Source organism: Callithrix jacchus, chromosome 6, assembly GCF_049354715.1.
Source record: "Callithrix jacchus isolate 240 chromosome 6, calJac240_pri, whole genome shotgun sequence".
NCBI lineage: Eukaryota > Metazoa > Chordata > Mammalia > Primates > Cebidae > Callithrix > Callithrix jacchus.
The window spans coordinates 104,851,094-104,873,047 of record NC_133507.1 but is presented as its reverse complement, the minus strand read 5'-3'; the positions used below and the strand labels follow the sequence as shown (position 1 = coordinate 104,873,047).

Sequence of the window (21,954 nt, the reverse complement as noted above, 5' to 3'; positions counted from 1 at the left end):
ATACTGCCAAAGTGCATCTAAAGCAAATTCCTTCTAATACCAACATTCCAAACACCAACGTTCTTCTAGCATCATTTCAAGTGAAAATAAAGCTTGGATAAAAATCTCTCCCTTGTCAGATAATGAAGCACACGGGAATTGTTTCTGCACAAGAAAGAGAAACAGAAGACGGGAGTGGGGGATCCGGATGCTAATGCTGCAGAACTAAAAGCAGACGTGTCCACTGTGCGGCTGCCAAAGGGCTGAGATTCTGCAAGCGCGTGGATGTGCACTGAGAGCTAGTGAACGAGGTCAAGGCAGAAGGGAAGTCTCCTCTTTAAGGTAAAGCTTTAAGATTTTAGCTGTGTGGCAACCACCTTGAACCTTAATTTTAAAAAGACAAAAGGCCTGACAATAGCAAGCCTGGAGAGGTGGATTTTCAAATTGTCAGCATTCATCATTGTCACTCAAAGTCACCCTTTTATTAGTTTCAAAGATTTGAATGAGAAAGTATGCTGGGATGGGATAAGAGAGAGAAAAAAAAAAAGAGAGATCCAGAGAGTTGATTTCTGGGAGCAAATACTATTTAGATACTACACTACAAAGACAGACCACCATGGCTCTGTCAGTGAACAGTAAGGTAAAAAGAACAAATTTAACCAATAACTCAATGAGAGCAAAATCAAGAAGCTCCATGTATCTTTCAAGGGAACCTCCAGGGGAACCTCCTGGAAGCAGCCAGGCCCGCTCATCCTGCTCCTGAAGAGCAAGGCTGTGGAACGTGAGAGCACACACACAGCTAAGGAGGTCCATCCTTCCAGCCCAGCCTTCACAAACCAATGGTCTTGTCCCACCATCCTTCCCAGGACCAAATCAACAGTAAGTATACTCAGCCAGGTGTGGTGGCTCACACCTGTAATCCCGGCACTTTGGGAGGCTGAGGCGGGCAGATCACTTGAGTCCAGGAATTTGAAACCAGTCTGGGCAACATGGTGAAACCCCATCTCCACAAAAAATTACAAAAAATAGCCGGTGCACACCTATAGTCCCAGCTACTCGGGAGGCTGAGGTAGGAAGATTGCTTGAGCCCAAGAAGCAGAGGTTGCAGTGAACTGAGATCACACCACACCAGCCTTGTGTCAGAGTTAAGACTTTGTCTTTAAAAAAAAAACCACACACATTAAGCATACTCTACTCTAATGAAGCCTCATGACAACATGAAACGTTCTGGGGGTGTTTGAAATACAGGGTGATATCCTCTCAATGTTTCTCATTGCAATCATGATCATGGCTTAGACATTCAGAGAAATCAGAATCTTTGCCTAGTTTTCATAAATGGTTCCCCATATAAACTAGCAGGTGAGACGCCTCCATTCTGCTGTTTCTCAAGTGTGTTTCTGAGAAGCACACAGAATGCATGCCTACCTTGTCCACGTTGGCCCGCGTCTTAGCCGACGTTTCCACGTACTGCACGCCCCACTCTTCGGCTTTACTCCTGGCCTCCTCCACAGGCACCTGCCTCCGCTCCTCTAAGTCAGACTTGTTTCCCACAACGAGCAATGGAATTTTATCTTCTTCAGCCTTCACACGGAGAATCTGTTCCCTAAGGCATTACACCAAGAATACAGCAGCTAAAAAAACTAAAATAAGAACCCAAGTTTTGTGAGCCTATCTAAAACAAAAGGCTTTCCTAAGGCAGAAGAAAAAAAAAATCACTAGATTTAGGGCATGTTTCAAGAAAGCACTCCCTAGAGGCAGTCATGAATGAGACAAGTGTTTCCAAGTCTGGTTCTCAGTTTGTCTGCATCATAACTCCCTGGGATGCTCATTACAAATGCAGATGCCTGGGCCCAGTCTTCTAGAAGCAGGTGTATGAATAGGAGCCCAGGATTTTGGTCCCCAACTTAAGCACCAAAAAAAGAAAACAAGCTAGGGAACTATCTCCATAAAATCCTTAATTCCCCTGAAAATATGGTATGGTTTCTTTGTGACATAAAAGCTATGAAATCCAGTGCATTCTATACAGAAGGAGGCAGCCTTTTGGTGGGTCACAAAACCAATCTAGTGGGTCACAACCAGCAATTCTCCCCCTCTCATCATCAATGAAATAGAATATTACAGAATAGAATGGAACAGAACAGAAACATCCAAGGGAATCTCAAGTAGGAAGGGTGAATGCTGTTTTGTTTTGAAACTTCAGTTTGGATTAGATCTGCAAGTGTACATGACATGTGTGTCATTCCACCCCCAGTTTCTATCCAGACACAGTAATGTTATTGGCCACAGAATTGGGCCAAATATGGTAGACAGTAATCACATTCCAATACATACCATTTTTCTACTACAAAGCGAAAAAAAAATGAAATACTACAAGCCCTATGGAAAGTACTTCAAAAGAGTCTTCTATAAAAATACCATTACCTGTGGCACATTAAATTTTATGTCTACTAAAAATAATCAGCTATCTGAAAGTACTAATCAAAACCAAATATTTTTAAAAAAATAAATATCCCATTTCCATTATTTTGGTCCAATGAGAACATTTCTACTTTTATATTCCAATACATTCTAAAAAGAGTCCCCTTCAAACATGTATTTTGCAGATCTCTGCATTGATTTTTATATGGTGTAAGGTAACATTTCACAATAATAAAAATATTTTCTAGGCCAGGCGTGGTGGCTCACAACTGTAATCCCAGTACTTTGGGAGGCTGAGGCGGGAGGATCACTTAAGCCCAGGAGTTCAAGACCAGCCTGGGCAACATAGGGACATATTTTGTTTTGTCTCTACAAAACAAAATAACAACAACAACAAAAAAAAGCAACTAAAATTGCCATGTAGTTAATTTAAGTACCAGATATCAAATATTTTAAGACAAACTTAAAAGGATAAAAAGATGCTTGAAATTGGCTTTGTGTAGCTTTGTTATACCCTACATTTGAACTGGGGTCAAAAAACACAATACATTTAAAAGTCATGTGATCAATACAAACTGTGAACAATAAAAACTGATAGCCTTCTGGCTCATTAGCCATGCAGGGCACATAAAATTACCTTCCTGATAAACATGTCGATCCAAAAATGGGAGTACCAAGTTCTGGTCTCTTATGACAAGCCTATTTATCTTAGTTCATAAAATATTTTCCAGGAAATGTTTCAAGTAAGACAGCATATTCATATTTCATTTTATATTGGGGCCTTTCTATTTGGAAGATAATACAGAAATGCTAAGTTTTAAAACTGCTAACACATCATGAAGAGACATGACTGAGTTTAGCCACAGGGCTCAGATCATTGCCCTGCATTCTTCTGTTTCCAGTGACATGAGAAACCTAAGCGGAATTCAAGTCAGAAGAACGAACTTCCCCTTCTTTCTGGTTTCAGGTACTCAACTGTCCTTTTTCTTCTACGGATCTCCCTTTTCACCTAACAACAGAACCCTTTTCCAAGATGAGGGGAGCCCTGCTCCAACTCTGTGAGAATGCCCAAGTACTATCTGTGCATGTGTGGTGACTGAGGAGAGGACAAGGGGCACCTGAAATTCTGTATTTCTCCATATCCTCTGCAGAGGACTCTCCTGCCCACTTCCCTTCTAGGTAAGTCACAGGACAACAGGAAATCAAAAGGCTCGGGACAGGGAAGAAAATAAGAGACTGTGTGCATCTGTCCTGTTTTACCTTCCAGGAGGCAGAAAAACAGGACTATGTAGAAGCAAACAATTACAAATGCATGGGCTGTATTCAAAGAGAGCAGCCCCTGGGTAGGTCTGAAATATCTAAAAATTAATAGGACTTCTCATAATGAGTCATAGTCCTCTAACTGATCGCTGCAACACACATACTTTGCTTCCACAAAACTAGGTCTTCGACTCTGAAGCCTGGAGCAATGAAGCATCACTGAGGCACCTCCCTGTTACCTTCCACTTGCTCTGCTGGGTGACCTGCGCTCAGCCCCGAGGCCTCCCTGCCTCAGTGACGCTTCCTCATTTTCACCTCTGGTTGACCAACTTACTGTCAGACCAGAACTTACTAAAGAACCAAAAAAACTGATTTTTGGGTTTTTCTCTTCAGTTCCCTACTAAACTCGAGATCTGCTTCTTAAAAAGTCATCTGGATAGACATGTTTATAAGGAAAATAGATTTTTAAAATACAATTATGTAGGAGAAGTGGGAAGGGTATGGGGTAAAGGGACATTTATAGAGCATAAGAATTATGCCCAAGGTATTTTTAACTGCCATATTTTCTTTTTTTTTCTTTCTTCTCTAACACCTTCATGGAGAATAACTGCCACATTATAAAATGAATGATAACAATGGATATTCTATTCACTATGGAAGCACCATGTGTTTACATTGTGACAGCCTGGGGACAATGGAGGGTAGCCATGTTCCTGACCATAAGAAATTCACAGTCTAATGCATCCTTTCATTTCATTCTCAACTCACAAGTACATTTCCAGAAAAAGAAGTAAAACTCTGACATGAAGTAAACTTGCCCATGGTCAAACCAAGTCTCCTAACCCTAAAGCCATGTTCTTGCCCCTCCACTATGCCCAAGTCCTTAAGTAGCAGCAAATGGTCATTCTGACTCACATCTTTCACTCTCCGGTCAGTGTTCCATAACCTAGGAACAAAATTATACATTCTTGAGTATATGGAATAGCTTCATTCTTTTTCAGGGACAATACGACTCTTAAAATAATTTTATTCAGAAATCACAGATCAGGAAAGCCCAGAGAGATTACAATCATCATGGTCTATAACGTGCCAAGATTTAGAAAGCCCTAGAAGATTCTTTAGACAGAATTCTTCCTGAGGGCAAGCTCAGCCCTCTCCTGGTATGCTCAGCCCCAAACTCCTTATAGGCCTAAGACATATGAAAAAAGGCGAAAAGCCTCCTGGGGGCTTTTGCTAGTTCATTTCAAACATACCTGAATTCGGCAGTTGCTGTAAAGGATTCATGTTCTGTGATTGAGAACACAAGAAGAAAACCTTCCCCACTCCGAAAGTAGTTATCTCGAATGGCTGCGTAGTCCTCTTGCCCAGCAGTGTCCAGAATGTCTATCTGAACTTCTTCCCCATCAAGAACCACTTTCTTTCTATAACTGTCAGCTTTGGTAGGTTCATAGTCTTCTACAAACTGAGGAAATAAACATTATTGTAATTAACAAAGTCTTTATGGGAAATAAATCTGCCAAAAAAATTAAATTCCCTGTATGGGCACCTCACACTATGAACAGGACACTATGGAATAGAAGTAACATTTTATATAATACTTCTGTTCTTTATAGCTCCATTTTGCCATTTTTTTTTTTTTTTTTTTTTTTTAGGGAGGGAAGGAGGAAGGGAGGAAGGCAGGAAGGGAGGGAAGGAGGAAGGGAGGGAGGAAGGAAGGGATGAAAGAAGGAAGGGAGGGAGGGAGGGAAGGGAAGGAAGGAATTCAAGCAATGAGAGAGACATTGCTGACCTGGATCTAGAGGTTTACAAGTTGATTTCTTTTTTTGAGAGAAGGAAAGAAAAAAAAAAAAATGAGTAAAGGAGAGAAAGAGGAAGAGAGAGAGGGAGGGTGAATGGAAATATTGCTTTATTCTGAAAAAAATGGGTATTAATAATGGCCAATCAATGTTTCATTTAAACCTATGAGTAGGTGTGATGTGGTATTGACAAGAATGTATATTTTGTGTGTTTGAAGTGGAGAGCTCTATAAATATTTATTAAGTTTACTTGTTCTGGATCTGAGTTCGAGTCCTTGATAACCTTATTAATTTTCTGTCTCATTGAATCTAAGTCTCTATGTATCTGGGTATTAGGATCGTTAGCTCTTGTTATTGTATTGATCCTTTTACCACTATATCTTTGTTGCTTTAAAATCTATTTTATCCGCTACGAGAATGGCAACTCCTGCTTTTTATTTATTTATTTATTTTTGCTCTCCATTTGGTTGGTAAATCTTTCTCCATCCCTTTGTTTTGAGTCTTTGTGTATCCTTGCCTGTGAAACAGGTCTGAATATAACATGCCGTTGGGTTTTGGCTGTGTCTTTTGATTGGGGGATTTAGTCGATTTAAATTTAGGGTTACTGCCATTTGATGTTAACTGGCTGTTTTATCCATTTGTTGGTGTAAATTCTTCTTTATGTTGGTGCTCTTTACTTTTTGGTGTATTTTTAGAAAGGCTAATACTGGTTGTTTCTTTCTGTGTGTAATGCTTCTTTCAGAAGCTCTTGTAAAACAGGCCTGGTGGTAATAAAATCTCTGAGTACTTGCTTGTTCATAAAAGATTTTATTTTTCCTTCAGTTGTGAAGCTTAGTTTGGCTGGATATGAAATTCTGGGCTGAAGGTTCTGTTCTTTGAGGATGTTGAATATTGGCCCCCACTCTCTTCTGGCTTGTAGAGTTTCTGCTGAGAGATCTGCTGCAAGTCTGATAGGCTTGCCTTTGTGGGTAACCTGGCCTTTCTCTCTGGCTGCCCTTAGTATTTTCTCCTTCGTTTCAACCCTGATGAATCTAACAATTATGTGCCTTGGGGTTGCTCTTCTTGAGGAATATCTTTGTGGTGTTCTCTGTATTACCTGGGGTTGAATATTGACCTGCTTTGCTAGTTTAGGAAAATTTTCCTGAATAATATCCTGAAGAGTATTTTCCAGCTTGTTCTCTCCGTCACATTCAGGTACACCTATCAAACGTAAATTTGGTCTTTTCACATAGTCCCACATTTCTTGGAGACTTTGCTCATTCCTTTTTATCTTTTTATCTCTAATCTTGTCTTCTTGTTTTCTTTCATTAAGTTGGACTTTGACCTCTGTTATCCTTTCTTCTGTTTGAACAATTCGAGTGTTTAAACCTGTGCATACTTCTCGGAGTTCCTGTATTGTATTCTTCAGTTCCATTAATTCACTTATATTCCTCTCTAAGTTGTCTATTCTCAATAGGATTTCGTCAAACCTTTTTTCAAAGTTCCTAGTTCCTTTACATTGGGCTACAACATGTTCTTTTAACTCACAGAAGTTTCTTATTATCCATTCCTTGAAGAGTGATTCTGTCATTGGGATGCGCTCGTTCTCCATCAAGCCTTGTTCCATTGTTGATGTGAAACTGTGATCATCTTTAGAGGGAGAGGCGTTCTGATTTTGAGTATTCTCAGCCTTTTTACGCTGGTTTCTTCCCATCATTGTAAACTTATTCTCCTGTCGTCTTTGAAATTACCAACTTTCAGATTAGGTCTCTTGATTGGACGTCCAAGTTGTTAGTTCCCAGGGCCAGAACGGCAGCGTTAAGACTGATGGTGCTTTTCTGCCCAGAATTCTCCTGTCTGGCTTCCTTCTTGTGTCCGTAATGGGCGACTCTGCCTTCCCCGGGCTCCAGACCTTGGTCAGAAGTGGAACCAGTCTTGTTTACTCTGCGCCGAGAGCTGCCGCACTGAGGTGCTGTCACAGCAGCTGCGCCGGTCTCAGGAGTCATGCTGGGGACCTGTGTGGGTCCTCCAAACCTTGGTCAGAAGGGGAGCCGGCCCTGTTTACTCTGCTCCGAGAGCTGCCGCGCCGAGGTGCCGGCAAAACCGCTGCGCTGGCCACAAGAGTCACGCTGGCGACCCGTGTGGTTCCTCCACTGGGGATCTTCTGCTCCGTGAGCAACCAGAATTTGTCTGAAAGTGTGGCGTCCTCTAGTTCTCTGCGCCTTGACTGAGAGCTGCAATCCCGAGCTGTTATCGATCGGCCATCTTGGATCGTTCCTCCTGCCATTTTTTGTTTTTAAACAATAGGGGCAGACAACCCAGTTTAGAGATGAGAAAACCAGGCACAGAGCAGAACACTTCACAATATTATTGTCAGTGTAAAATTATCATGCAAACACCAGCAAGGTGAGAGAAACTGGAGTTCTTATTCATAATAACAGAAGTATAAAACTCATATGAGAAGAAATTTGGCAAGACATATGATACAGTCTGGTTCTATGTCCCCACCCAAATTTTATCTTGAATTGTAATCCGAATTATAATCCCCATGTATTGGGGAAATGACCTTATGGGAGGTGATGAGATCATGGGGGCACTACCCCCATGCTGTTTTCGTGATAGTGATTTCTCGCAAGACCTGATGATTTCATAAGGGGCTTTTCCCTCCTTCACTCTGCACTTCTTCCTGCTGCCTAGTGAAGAAGGATGTGTTTGCTCCCCCTTCTACCATGATTGTAAGTTTCTTGAGTCCTTCCCAGCCCTGAAGAAGAAAAGAGGCTATCAACCTCTTTTCTTTATAAACTACCCAGTCCTGGGTATTTCTTCGCAGCGCCAACAGAACGAACTAACACAGTGTATCAAGAGGCTCGTAGTGGTATGGGTTTTTGAGAATGAAGTACTGACACACGCTGCTGTAGGGGGAAATCCCATAAGCACCAAGGCAGGAGCAAAAGGCCTCAGCCTATTTCCATATAAATAAAGAAGAAGAAAGTAACTAGAAATATAACCATAGTAGTTATTAGTTATTCCTAGGTGATCTTAGTTATTCATAGGTGATCTTAATTCTTTTACTAATGCCTCTCAGGTTGGAAGTGTGAACCTGGGGTGACATTGTGAAATGAATGACACTAAGGCAAGATGCTTTAAGCCCTCTGTCACGCCCTCGTAAGAGCTGCTGGAGCCTGCCTGGGCTATGCGGCAGTGCCAGCGCTGTGAAAGCGCCTACTGTTTAGCCAGCTAGAGAAGGAGATATCCAAAAATGGCCAAGACCTCTCCTTCCTGGGGAAGTTGGAGAAAACTCGCTTCTCCAAGCTCTTGTGATAAGGCTTGACGGCTGTCAGGTAGGCCCACAGACACCCAGAGGCTTAACTGTCTCTATGTGATGCTGTGCTTCAGTGGTCATGTTCCATGTCCACTCTTATGTCCTGCTTCTGCACCTGGTTCCTTTTTCTTAGAAAAGATAATCAGTAATAGTAATATAAATCTTAATGTTTTCATTCTTTCTTGATAAGTATGGAAAAGGTGTGGAGGCATTATGCTTCTTACCTCACTTCGGGTGCCAGAAATTCCTGAGCCCCTGCTTGAATGGCAGGTGAATTACTTGACCCTATCACTGCCATGCCCTATCTACCTGCCCCCAGTCTCCAACCACCAAGACCACACCCTGCCTACCCTGCACCCAGATTTGCAACTCAATAAAAGTGAGAGCATCCCTGCATTCAGGGCCACTGCTGGTCTCTGCAATCTGGGTAGCAGTGGACCCCTGGGCCCAAGCTGTCTTTTCACTATCTCTGTCTTGTATCTTTTATTTCCACAATTTCTTGTCTCCATACCAGCAGGGAGCGGCTCACAGAACCCTGTAGGGCTGGACCCTATACGCTGCAACACGGAAGAACTTTTCAAAACACACTGAGTGAAAGAAGCTAGACATAAAGGCCACATATTGTATGATTCCATCTATATGAAATGTCCAGAATAGGCAAATCCATAGAAACAGAAAGTGGGTGCCACAGGCCAATGGTGGGACGGGGAAGCAGTAATGGGGAATGACTACTAATATGTAGGCTGGTTTTTTTTGAGTGATGAAAATGATCTAAAATTAGATAATGGTGATGGTTGCACATCTGTATGAATATAACAAAAAAAATATTAGATGATACACTTTAGGCCAGGCGCAGTGGCTCATGCCTGCAATCCCAAAAGTTTGGGAAGCCAAGGCAGGTGGATCACCTGAGGTCAGGAGTTCCAGACCAGCTTGGCTAACATGGTGAAACCCTGTCTCTATTAAAAATACAAAAAATTAGCTAGGCATGGTGGTGAGTGCTTGTAATCCCAGCTACTCAGGAGGCTGAGGCAGAATTGCTTGAACTCAGGAGGCAGAGGTTGCAGTGAGCCGAAATCATGCCATTGTGCTCCAGCCTGGGCAACAAGAGCAAAACTTCGTCCCAAAACAAAAGTACATTTTAAAAGAGCAAATTTCATCATATGTGCATTACATCTTAATAAGGCTGTGATTTAAAATTTTTTTAACTTAAATATGGAATTGAAAATGTTAAACTGAATTAAGGGTTATTTGAGGAATACTATTAAAAAGAGCCCTGTATTGTCAGTTAATGGCTACTCAAAAATAAAAATATGAAGACTTTTTTTTTTTTTGAGATGGAGTTTTTGCTCTTGTTGACCAGGCTAGGGTGCAATGGCGTGATCTCGGCTCACTGCAACCTCTACCTACTGGGTTCAAGCGATTCTCTTGCCTCAGACTCCCAAGTAGCTGGGATTACAGGCACCTGCCACCATGCCTAGCTAATTTTTGTATTTTTAGTAGAGACAGGGTTTCACCATGTTGGCCAAGCTGGTCTTGAACTCCTGAACTTGTGATCCACCTGCCTTGACCTCTCAATGTGCTGGGATTATAGGCATGAGCCACTGCACCCAGCCAAGACATGTTTAGTAGTAGGTTCTCTTAAGTGCGTACTAAAAAATTACCTGCAAATAGAGATGTGAAAACTTGCCTGTGCTCTCAGGTGTCCTTCTTTTAACTCCTTTCCAAAGACAAATACATGACCAAAAAATCCAAAACACCATTGCCCCCTGAAAGTCTCTGAATTCTACCATAAATTATCTCAACTGTGTATTGCTCAGCTTCCAAGAATAAAGCCAGCCGGAGTTCCACTGGCTCCTTTGACACAGAAGTCAGAATGTCCCGCTGTCTCTGAGTACGTCTGTACTCAGGGAAAAGCATGCCAATGACCCTAACATTCCATTACAACCCTGATGTTTACATTGCCCAGCTAGAAAGAGAAAATCGCAAAGTCTTCATATCCATTAGCATGACTGATACTTATCCCCTACTGGCCTTGCAGAGCTCTGCGTGGCTGTTTCAGATGTCCAAGACACATGAATCTAAGACAAACTTCACGCAGACCCCTTCTTTCTAAGCTGACTTTCCTCTAAGCTGGCTTTGCTGGAGACTGAAAGTCTGAAATGGTTGCTGCAAAGCCTCTCCACCCCCAGCCTTACTCTCCCAGAAAAGGTAAAAATGAGTATGTTAGGCCAAGCATAGGAAGATTAAAATCTGACTGCTGCTATCCTGGAAGCTCCCTTCAATTTTTCTCAAAGTCAGAACTTAGACAATAAAGACTCTGGGACTATGGTTCCTTCTATAATCTAATCTTCATGATAGATATGCTAAAAAATTTTAAATAAGAGTGAAGCATTGTACTATGAACAAAAAATCTAAATGGTCCAGGAAACTATAGACCAGGGGTGTCCAATCTTTTGGCTTCATTGGGCCACACTGGAAGAAGAATTGTCTTGGGCCACAAATAAAATACACTAACAATTTTTTAGCTGATGAGCTAAAATATATATATATATATATATATATATATATATATATATATATATCACAAAAAAGATCCTCAGAATGTTTTAAGAAAGTTTAAATATTTGTGTTGGGCTGCACTCAAAGTCATTCTGGGTCATGGGTTGGACAAGCTTGATTTAGACAGCTGGCATCCCTGAACACAAACTTCAGTTTCCTTTACTGTGAAATCAGGCTTGACTAGATGATCTCTCAGGCAAGAGTTACCACACCTGGCCACTTGTCAGAATCGCCAGGAGAGCACCACTGAAACAGGGTCCCAGTTCTCCAACTCCACCAATGTTATTCAGAAGGCTTAAAAAAAAAAAAAGAAAAGAAAAAAGTCTCCCAGGAAATTCTATAATCAGCTAGATTTGAGAATTACTGCTCAGGTCTCTTCGAGCTCCAAAATTATGATTCCAGAACCATTTTGTCCAATATAGTAGCCACCAGCCACATTTCAAATGCACAATAGCCACATGTATTGGAGAGTATAGATACAGAACACTTTCATCATCATGGAAGGTTCTATTAGCACCTTAGAAAATCAATCAGAACTCCTCCCCCAAATACACATCACTTCATTTCTATTCCTTCCTTCCCCCAATTTTATTTTATGATTTCTTCAATAGCTGCCACTTTCCAGTTCTCAAGTATGTTTGCCCATGAGAAAAACAAACTAAGGCCAGGCATAGCTTTCCCTGGTCTCTGTGAATAGAACAGGAAGAGAAAAAACTTTAATCTTCAATCTTCTGCATGCATCTTCCCCCTCCTCTTACTACCCACCTGCCAGACATACACACACACACACACCCCCCGAAACCTCCAGACCAGGCTCTCCTAGTCTACTCAGCAATACTGAGTAGAAGGAATCCTAGTCTCAAAGCAGAGCTAGCTCTGTATCTGAACTCACTCTTGGAACTGGCATCCCGGGGCCTCTCAATCACCAACATGGTAGGGGAATCTTCTATCCTCGGATCTGCCACGGCTCTGCCTCTAATACAGGTTTAACAACAGTGGCATTATTGATATTTTGTGCTGGTTAATTCTTTGTCAGGGGCTGTCCTGTGTGATGTAGAATGTTTAGCTGAGGACCTATGTCTAACACCCACAAGGAACAAAATTCTACCAACCATTAGGGAGCCTGGAAAAGGGACCCCAAGCCTCAAAAGAAGTCAGAGCCCCAGCTGACACCTTGACTGGAACATTGTGGGATCCTGAGCAGAGGACCCAGCTGAGGCTCCAATTCTGTACCCATGGAAACTATGGAATAATAAATATATGTTTTAACCTGCTAAATTTGTGATTATTATACAGTAATAAAACTAATACAAACAGCACCAATATCGCAAAATCCAGCAAAATACCAATGTTTCATGAAGCTGCCTGACATACCTCTAGAATACCTTCTACTTTTTTGTTTGCGGTATACGCTTTCTCTCGTCATATGCCAATGATTTTGAAATATTCCTATAGAGAATAAAAAATAATTTAGTCTTTCCTTTAGCATGGTTAATGAAAATTTCTTTTGTATTGACAGTTTAGAAAAGGTTCTTTCAGCTTCACAACTACGTGACTTTTTCTTTTTTTTACTTGAAGTTCTGGGATACATGTGCAGAACGTGCAGGTTTGTTACATAGGTATACATGTGCCATGATGGTTTCCTGCACCTTTCGACCTGTCATCTAGGTTTTTTAACCCATGCATGCATTAGGTATTTGTCCTAATGCTCTCCCTCCCCTTGGCCCCCCACCCCCTGAAAGGACCTGGTATGTGATATTCCCCTTCCTGTGTCCATGTGTTCTCATCGTTCAACTCCCACTTATGAGTGAGAACATGAGGCGTTTGGTTTTCTGTTCCTTTGTCTGCTGAGAGTGATGGCTTCTGGCTTCATCCATGTCCATGCAAAGGACATAAATTCATCCTTTTTTATGGCTGCATAGTATTCCATGTTGTATATGTGCCACATTTCCTTTATCCAGTCTACCACCAACGGGCATTTGGGTTGGTTCCAAGTCTTTGCTATTGTAAATAGTGCTACGATAAACATACTGTGCATGTGACTACATGACATTTCTAGTAATGAAAGTTTTGGGATTATTGCCAAATTTAGGAAATCTCTATTGAGCTTCACGATAAGAAGATGTAAGATCTGAAAGACTTTTTCAGCCCAGTTTCTAGCTTCTAGCTCTCACACACTTGTGCCTGGTGCCACAGGACACATACACATCAGGATCCATGCTGACCCTGCACCTCACATCACGATGCTCGCATCAGCACAGTGGGTGGTGGGAGCACTCCTGCAGCCAGCAATAATCAAGTGCTGTATGACTCCAAACCACACCAACACATACCACTATCCCCCAGCTAACCCACCCCAACTCAACTTCCCTCAGCTAGAGGCCGAAAATATCACGGCCACTCCAACAGCACCCAGCATAAGAGGAAGCGGGATGACAGGGAAGTCCAGTGAAAAAAAATACTGATTTTTTTTTCATTATTGCATTTTAGGTTTTGGGGTACATGTCCAGAACATGCAAGATAGTTGCATAGGTACACACGTGGCAGTGTGTTTTGCTGCCTTCCTCCCCTTCACCGACATTTGGCATTTCTCCCTATGCTATCCCTCCCCAGCTGCCCCCCACTGTCCCTCCCCTATTCCCCCCAATAGAGCCCAGTGTGTAGTGCTCCCTTCCCTGTTTCCATGTGTTCTCATTGTTCATCACCCGCCTATGAGTGAGAATATGCGGTATTTCATTTTCTGTTCTTGTGTCAGTTTGCTGAGAAAGATGTTCTCCAGATTCATCCATGTCCCTACAAAGGACACGAACTCATCATTTTTGATTGCTGTGTAATATTCCATGGTGTATATGTGCCACATTTTCCCTGTCCAGTCTATCATCGATGGGCATTTGGGTTGGTTCCAGGTCTTTGCTATTGTAAACAGTGCTGCAATGAACATTCGTGTGCATGTGTCCTTATAGTAGAACAATTTATAGTCCTTTGGATATATACCCAGTAATGGGATTGCTGGGTCAAATGGAATTTGTATTTCTAGGTCCTTGAGGAATCACCACACTGTCTTCCACAATGGTTGAACTAATTTACACTCTCACCAGCAGTGTAGAAGTGTTCCTATTTCTCCACATCCTCTCCAGCATCTGTTGTCTCCAGATTTTTTAATGATCGCCATTCTAACTGGCATGAGGTGGTATCTCAATGTGGTTTTGATTTGCATTTCCCTAATGACGAGTGATGATGAGCATTTTTTCATATGTTTGTTGGCCTCATGTATGTCTTCTTTTGTAAAGTGTCTGTTCATATCCTTTGTCCATTTTTGAATGGGCTTGTTTTTTTCTTATAAATCTGTTTCAGTTCTTTGTAAATTCTGGGTATCAGCCCTTTATCAGATGGGTAAACTGCAAAGATTTTTCCCATTCTGTTGGTTGCCAATTCACTCTAGTGACTGTTTCTTTTGCCGTGCAGAAGCTGTGGAGTTTGATTAGGTCCCATTTGTCTATTTTGGCTTTTGTTGCCAATGCTTTTGGTGTTTTGTTCATGAAGTCCTTGCCTACTCCTATGTCCTAAATGGTTTTGCCTAGATTTTCTTCTAGGGTTTTTATGGTGCCAGGTCTTATGTTTAAGTCTTTAATCCATCTGGAGTTAATTTTAGTGTAAGGTGTCAGGAAGGGGTCCAGTTTCTGCTTTCTGCACATGGCTAGCCAGTTTTCCCAACACCATTTATTAAATAGGGAGTCCTTTCCCCATTGCTTGTTTTTGTCAAGTTTATCAAAGATTGTATGGTTGTAGATATGTTGTGTTGACTCTGAGGCCTCTGTTCTGTTCCATTGGTCTATATCTCTGTTTTGGTACTAGTACCATGCTGTTTTGATTACTGTAGCCTTGTAGTATAGTTTGAAGTCCGGTAGTGTGATGCCTACTGCTGTGTCCTTTTTGCTTAGAATTGACTTGGCTATGCGGGCTCTCTTTTGGTTCCATATGAAGTTCAAGGTGGTTTTTTCCAGTTCTGTGAAGAAAGTCAATGATAGCTTGATGGGGACAGAGTCTGCAAATTACTTTGGGCAGTATGGCCATTTTCACAATACTGATTCTTCCTAACCATGAACATGGTTTGTGTCCTTCCTTATTTCGTTGAGCGGTGGTTTGTAATTTTCCTTGAAGAGGTCCCTTACATTCCTTGTAAGTTGTATTCCTAGGTATTTTATTCTCTTTGTAGCAATTGTGAATGGCAGTTCATTCTTGATTTGGCTCTCTTTAAGTCTGTTATTGGGGTAGAGGAATGCTTGTGATTTTTGCACATTGATTTTATATCCTGAGACTTTGCTGAAGTTGCTTATCAGTTTCAGGAGTTTTTGGGCTGAGGCGATGGGGTCTTCTAGATATACTATCATGTCGTCTGCAAATTGAGACAATTTGGCTTCCTCCTTTCCTATTTGAATACCCTTTATTTCTTTTTCTTGCCTGATTGCTCTGGCTAGAACTTCTAGTACTATATTGAATAGGAGTGGTGAGAGAGGGCATCCTTGTCTAGTGCCAGATTTCAAAGGGAATGCTTCCAGTTTTTGCCCATTCAGTATGATATTGGCTGTTGGTTTGTCGTAAATAGCTTTTATTATTTTGAGACACGTTCCATCAATACCGAGTTTATTGAGGGTTTTTAGCATAAAGGGCTGTTGAATTTTGTCAAAGGCCTTCTCTGCGTCAATTAAGATAATCATGTGGTTTTTGTTTTTGGTTCTGTTTATGAGGTGAATTACGTTTATAGACTTGCGTATGTTGAACCAGCCTTGCATCCCCGGGATAAATCCTACTTGATTGTGGTGGATAAGCTTTTTGATGTGCTGTTGCAAATCGGCTTGCCAGTATTTTATTGAAGATTTTTGCATCTATGTTCATCATGGATATTGGCCTGAAGTTTTCTTTTCTTGTTAAATCTCTGCCGGGTTTTGGTATCAGGATGATGTTGGTCTCATAAAATGATTTGGGAATGATTCCCTCTTTTTGGATTATTTGAAATAGTTTCAGAAGGAATGGTACCAGCTCCTCTTTGTGTGTCTGGTAGAATTCGGCTGTGAACCCATCTGGACCTGGGCTTTTTTTGTGTGGTAGGCTCTTAATTGCTGCCTCGACTTCAGATCTTGTTATTGGTCTATTCATAGTTTCGGCTTCCTCCTGGTTTAGGCTTGGGAGGACACAGGTGTCCAGGAATTTATCCATTTCTTCCAGGTTTACTGGTTTATGTGCATAGAGTTGTTTGTAATATTCTCTGATGATGGTTTGAATTTCTGTGGAATCTGTGGTGATTTCCCCTTTATCGTTTTTTGTTGCATCTATTTGGTTGTTCTCTCTTTTCTTTTTTATCAGTCTGGCTAGTGGTCTATTTTGTTGATCTTTTCAAAAAACCATCTCTTGGATTTATTGATTTTTTTGAAGGGTTTTTTGTGTCTCTATCTCCTTCAGTTCTGCTCTGATCTTAGTTATTTCTTGTCTTCTGCTGGGTTTTGAGTTTTTTTGATCTTGCTCCTCTAGCTCTTTCAATTTTGACCATAGGGTGTCAATTTTGGATCTCTCCACTCTTCTCATGTGGGCACTTATAGCTATATATTTTCCTCTAGAGACTGCTTTAAATGTGTCCCAGAGATTCTAGTATGTTGTGTCTTCGTTCTCATTGGTTTCGAAGAACTTCTTTATTTCTGCCTTCTTTTCATTGTTTATCCAATCAACATTCAGCTGTTCAGTTTCCATGAAGCTGTGCAGTTGTGAGTTAGTTTCTGAATTCTGAGTTCTAACTTGATTGCACTATGGTCTGAGAGACTGTTTGTTATGATTTCAGTTGTTTTGCATTTGCTGAGGAGTGCTTTACTTCCAATTATGTGGTCAATTTTAGAGTAGGTGTGATGTGGTGCTGAGAAGAATGTATATTCTGTGGATTTGGGGTGGAGAGTTCTGTAAATGTCTATCAGGTTTGCTTGTTCCAGGTCTGGAACATTTCTGTCTGTTAATTTTCTTGTTAATTTTCTGTCTGGTTGATCTGTCTAATATTGACAGTGGAGTGTTAAAGTCTCCCACTATTATTGTGTGGGAGTCTAAGTCTCTTTGTAAGTTGTTAAGAACTTGCCTTATATATCTGGGTGCTCCTGTATTAGGTCCATATATATTTAGGATCGTTAGCTCTTCTAGTTGTATCAATCCTTTTACCATTATGTAATGTCCTTCTTTGTCTCTTTTGATCTTTGTTGCTTTAAAGTCTATTTTATCAGAGACGAGACTTGCAACTCCTGCTTTTTTTTGCTCTCCATTTGCTTGGTAAATCTTCCTCCATCCCTTTATTTTGAGCCTTTGTGTATCCTTGCCTGTGAGATGGGTTTCCTGGATACAGCACACGGATGGGTTTCGGCTTTTTATCCAATTTGCCAGTCTGTGTCTTTTGATTGGTGCATTTAGCCCATTTACATTTAGGGTTAGTATTGTTATGTGTGAATTTGATACTGCCATTTTGATGCTAGCTTGCTGTTTTGTCCGTTAGTTGATGCAGATTCTTATTTTGTTGATGCTCTTTAGCATTTCGTATGTTTTTGGAATGGCTGGTACTGGTTGTTCCTTTCTATGTGTAGTGCCTCTTTCAGGAGCTCTTGTAAAGCAGGGCTGGTGGTGACAAAATCTCTGAGTACTTGCTTGTTTGCAAAGGATTTTATTTTTCCTTCACTTACGAAGCTCAGTTTGGCTGGATATGAAATTCTGGGTTGAAAGTTCTTTTCTTTAAGAATGTTGAATATTGGCCCCCACTCTCTTCTGGCTTGTAGGGTTTCTGCTGAGAGATCTGCTGTGAGTCTGATGGGCTTCCCTTTGTGGGTGACCCGACCTTTCTCTCTGGCTGCTCTTAGCATTTTCTCCTTCATTTCAACCCTGGTGAATCTGACGATTATATGCCTTGGGGTTGCTCTTCTTGCGGAATATCTTTGTGGTGTTCTCTGTATTTCCTAGACTTGAATATTGGCCTGCCTTGCTAGGTTGGGGAAATTTTCCTGGATTATATCCTGAAGAGTATTTTCCAGCTTGGATTCATTCTCTTCATCACATTCAGGTACACCTATCAAACGTAGATTAGATCTCTTCACGTAGTCCCACATTTCTTGGAGACTTTGTTCATTCCTTTTTGCGCTTTTTTCTCTAATCTTGGCTTCTCATTTTATTTCATTGAGTTGATCTTCAACTTCTGATATCCTTTCTTCTGCTTGGTCAATTCGGCTGTTCAAACTTGTGCATGCTTTCCAAAGTTCTCATGTTGTGTTTTTCAGCTCCTTCAATTCACTCATATTCCTCTCTAAGTTGTCCATTCTTGTTATCATTTCCTCAAATCTTTTTTCAAATCTTTTTTCAAGGTTCTTAGTTCTTTGCATTGATTTAGAACATGTTCTTTTAGCTCACGGAAGTTTCTCATTACCCACCTTCTGAATTCTGATTCCGTCATTTCATCACACTCTTTCTCCGTCCAGCTTTGTTCCCTTGCTGGTGAGGAGTTTTGGTCCTTTGTAGGAGGCGAGGTGTTCTGGTTTTGGGTGTTTTTCTCCTTTTTGCACTGGTTTCTTCCCATCTTTGTGGATTTATCCACCTGTCGTCTGAGTGGTTGCTGATTTTCCGATTGGGTCTCTGAGTGGACGTCCAGATTGTTGATGATGAAGTATTTCTGTTTCTTAGCTTTCCTTCTAACAGTCTGGCCCCACTGCTGTAGGACTGCTGAGGTCTACTCCAGGCCCTGCTTACCTGGAGAACTCCTGTAGCAGCTGCGGAACTGTGAGGGTTGCTACCACATTCTTCTTCTGCTATCTTTGTCCCTGAATGATGCCCGACAAATGTCAGTCTGATCAGTCCTTTGTGAGGTGACTCTTTGGATATATGGGGGTCAGGGAGCTGCTTGAGGAGACTGTCTGTACTTTATAGGAGCTCAAGTGCTGAGCTGTGAGCTCCGTTGTTCATTCACGGCTGCTAGGCAGGAATGTTTAAGTCTGCTGCAGCAGAACTCATAAAGCCCCCTTTTTTTTTCCTCAGGTGCTCTGTCCCGGGGAGTTAGGGCTCCGTTTATGAGTATCCGTTGCACTGTCCTGCCCAGCAAGGGGGCAGTCTAATCACTGCTTGCCTGCAGTGGCTATGGTGAGCTGCTGTGGGCTCCACCCTGTTGCTGTGGGCTCCGCCTTGTTGCTGTAGGCTCCGCCCTGCTGTTGTGGGCTCCACCCTGTTGCTGTGGGCTCCACCCTGTAATTCCCTGTAGTCCTGTTTATATGGGTGTGCTTGCCTCTGTAGTGGCAGACTCTCTGTTATTGTGGGTTGCCCCGGCAACAGCAGGTTGCCTGGGCAATGTCAGGCTGCAACAGCAATGGCAGTGTAGTTCCGTAGGGGTCGAGTGCCTCGGTAATGGCGGACACCCCTCCCCCTCCGAGCTGCACTGTCCTGGGTTCTGCTGTGCTTGCCGTGAAACTCTCAACTCCGAGTGTTTCCAATTGCTATTTTGTTTGTTTTTGTGGGGGTGAGACCCACCGAGCCTGATCACCTGGCTCCCTGCCTCAGAGCCCTTTTTTTTTTTTTTTTTAAGTTGAGCAGTTGACTCTCTCCCAGGTGTTACAGTCGTCTGCTGCAAGGGCACACCGGGATCTGTGTGATTTCCCGTGCAGCGACCCACGGCGCTGGCTCAAACCACGTTGCTGCCCAGGAATCTCCTGGGCTGGCTTTCTGTTTAAGTCTCGTTTAATCAGATGAATGTGCTAATCTGCCTTCCGAAATCTCTAATCGCCGGTTTAACAGGGCAACCAAGCCAGCGTATTTTGTACGAAGTGTTGCTGCACTGCGGCCTTGGCCCAAACAGCCATGCCGGCCCAAACAGCCGCGCCAGTCCAAACTGCCACACGGCCCGTGGGGCTCTTACACCTGGGAATCTCCTTGTCTGTGGACAATAAAGATCCGTATGGAAATGCAGCATCCACTCACCCTCTGTGGATTGACTGGGAGCTGTAATCCTGAGTTGGTCCTACAGCGCCATCTTCCTAAGTCCCCAAAAGATAGTGATTTTAACTGACATGGATGTGATAGCTTTCTTTCATAAATCTCATAAAGCCATGTGGCTGCAATGCAAGTGAGAGGTCCTGGGGTTTAAGCTCTGTTCTGAACACTCATCCCTCAGTATTCTTAAATGGTTCCAGGACATTGGCTGCCCCCATACCAAAAGCTGCAGATGCTCAAGTTTCTTACTTAAAATGGCACATTTACATATGTAAATGTACACTTTAAAACATCTCTAAATTACTTATAATACATAATACAATGTCAAGGTTATGCAAGTAATTGTTTCACTGCATGTTTTAATTTGTATTATTTTTATTATTGTACTGATATTTTTAACTGGGTTTTTTCCCCCAATATTTTCATTCCACAATGTTTCATTCTACATTGCTTGAATCTGTAGATTTGGAGCCCACAGAACGCCAAGTATACTAGCAAACAGCTCAAATAGGGACTTCTGTGGCTCTGGGGATCAAGGCTGTGCTGCCACACTGAACTCAACACCAGTCATATTAGTCATGTTATCCACATTAAGTAAGTGACACAAATTTTGGTCAAGGATAGTGCAAGCTTCACCTTGCCGTAATGGGAGAACTGGAGAGAATCTGATGTCTATCACTTGGGAAAGGATTAAGCTGTATGGCAACTCAGCTCCCCTTTCACTCTCTCCCACGACAGGCAATCACAAAGTTAAATATCTGTGCACAAAGGCTCCTCTCTCCTCCCCTGCTTTTGTCAGAAAGCAAGTTTGCAGTGTAACAATAGCATCAGCATCGATGCAAGCAGAAATCTCTCACATCCCTGCTGGAGTTGAAATTATTCACCCAGAATCAACAAGCCAGATCTTATGTGATCAGACCTTCCTAGGAAGCTATCCAGACGCCACCTCAACACAGACTTGCTCCATGAACCCCTGTGCATGCGAGGACCAGCATAGAAACAGTGGGAACAGGGACACTGCTAGGGCAATGCCATTGGAAGGGAGTCTGTGCCTAGTAGGGCTTACCTCATCATACATGAACTGAAGTGTCAGGGCTGACTTGCCAACGCCTCCGCTGCCAACCATGATCACTTTGTGGAGGGCCAAGGAGCTCTGGCCCTTACTCTTGTTGGCAGCCATCCTGCTGGTCTTCTGAGGCTGTGACAGACAGACGACCCAGCGAAGAGCTGCCGATGACAAAGATAAACACTTAGAGGAAATTTACTTTCAACCCAGCTGAAACCAAATGTCATCCACATCCTCCAGAAAAGCCTAACTCAGACATTCCAACAAGAAAGTAATCCTTCCAGGCTCAGGGCAGAGATCCAAGCCCTCCAACTCTGGAAGTCACTTATCCCAGCAGAGCAGGGGCAAAGCCAAGGCCACAGGGGAGAAACAGGAGTGCACACCTCACACCTGCATTGATGGGCAGGTTGAGGAGGACACCCAGTCACCAAAAATCATCAGACCCTCAGCAGGGCCTCACTGAGTCAAAGAGCAAGCTGTTCCTAGCCCGTTTCCTACCTCTCTGTCCGGTCCTCGGCTGCAGCAGAGAACAACTCAGGACCTCAATCCCCAACTCTTTACCTTCACTGTTTGCTTTT

At 42.3% G+C, this 21,954-nt stretch overlaps 1 protein-coding gene across 4 annotated transcripts in view; it reads right to left on the bottom strand.

Moving 5' to 3' along the window:
• RALB (RAS like proto-oncogene B) overlaps window positions 1-21,954 on the bottom strand; it is a 53,264-nt gene that overhangs the window by 3,489 nt on the left and 27,821 nt on the right. For all 4 annotated transcript variants that reach the window (XM_008999034.5, XM_008999033.5, XM_078327979.1 and 1 more), the window contains 3 exons: window positions 21,377-21,537; window positions 4,911-5,119; window positions 1,405-1,582 (listed from right to left, as the gene is read on the bottom strand). In XM_008999034.5, the coding sequence (XP_008997282.1) occupies window positions 1,405-1,582; window positions 4,911-5,119; window positions 21,377-21,490 (501 nt within the window). In that variant the 5' untranslated portion in view covers window positions 21,491-21,537. The remainder of the gene's footprint in view (window positions 1-1,404; window positions 1,583-4,910; window positions 5,120-21,376; window positions 21,538-21,954) is intronic.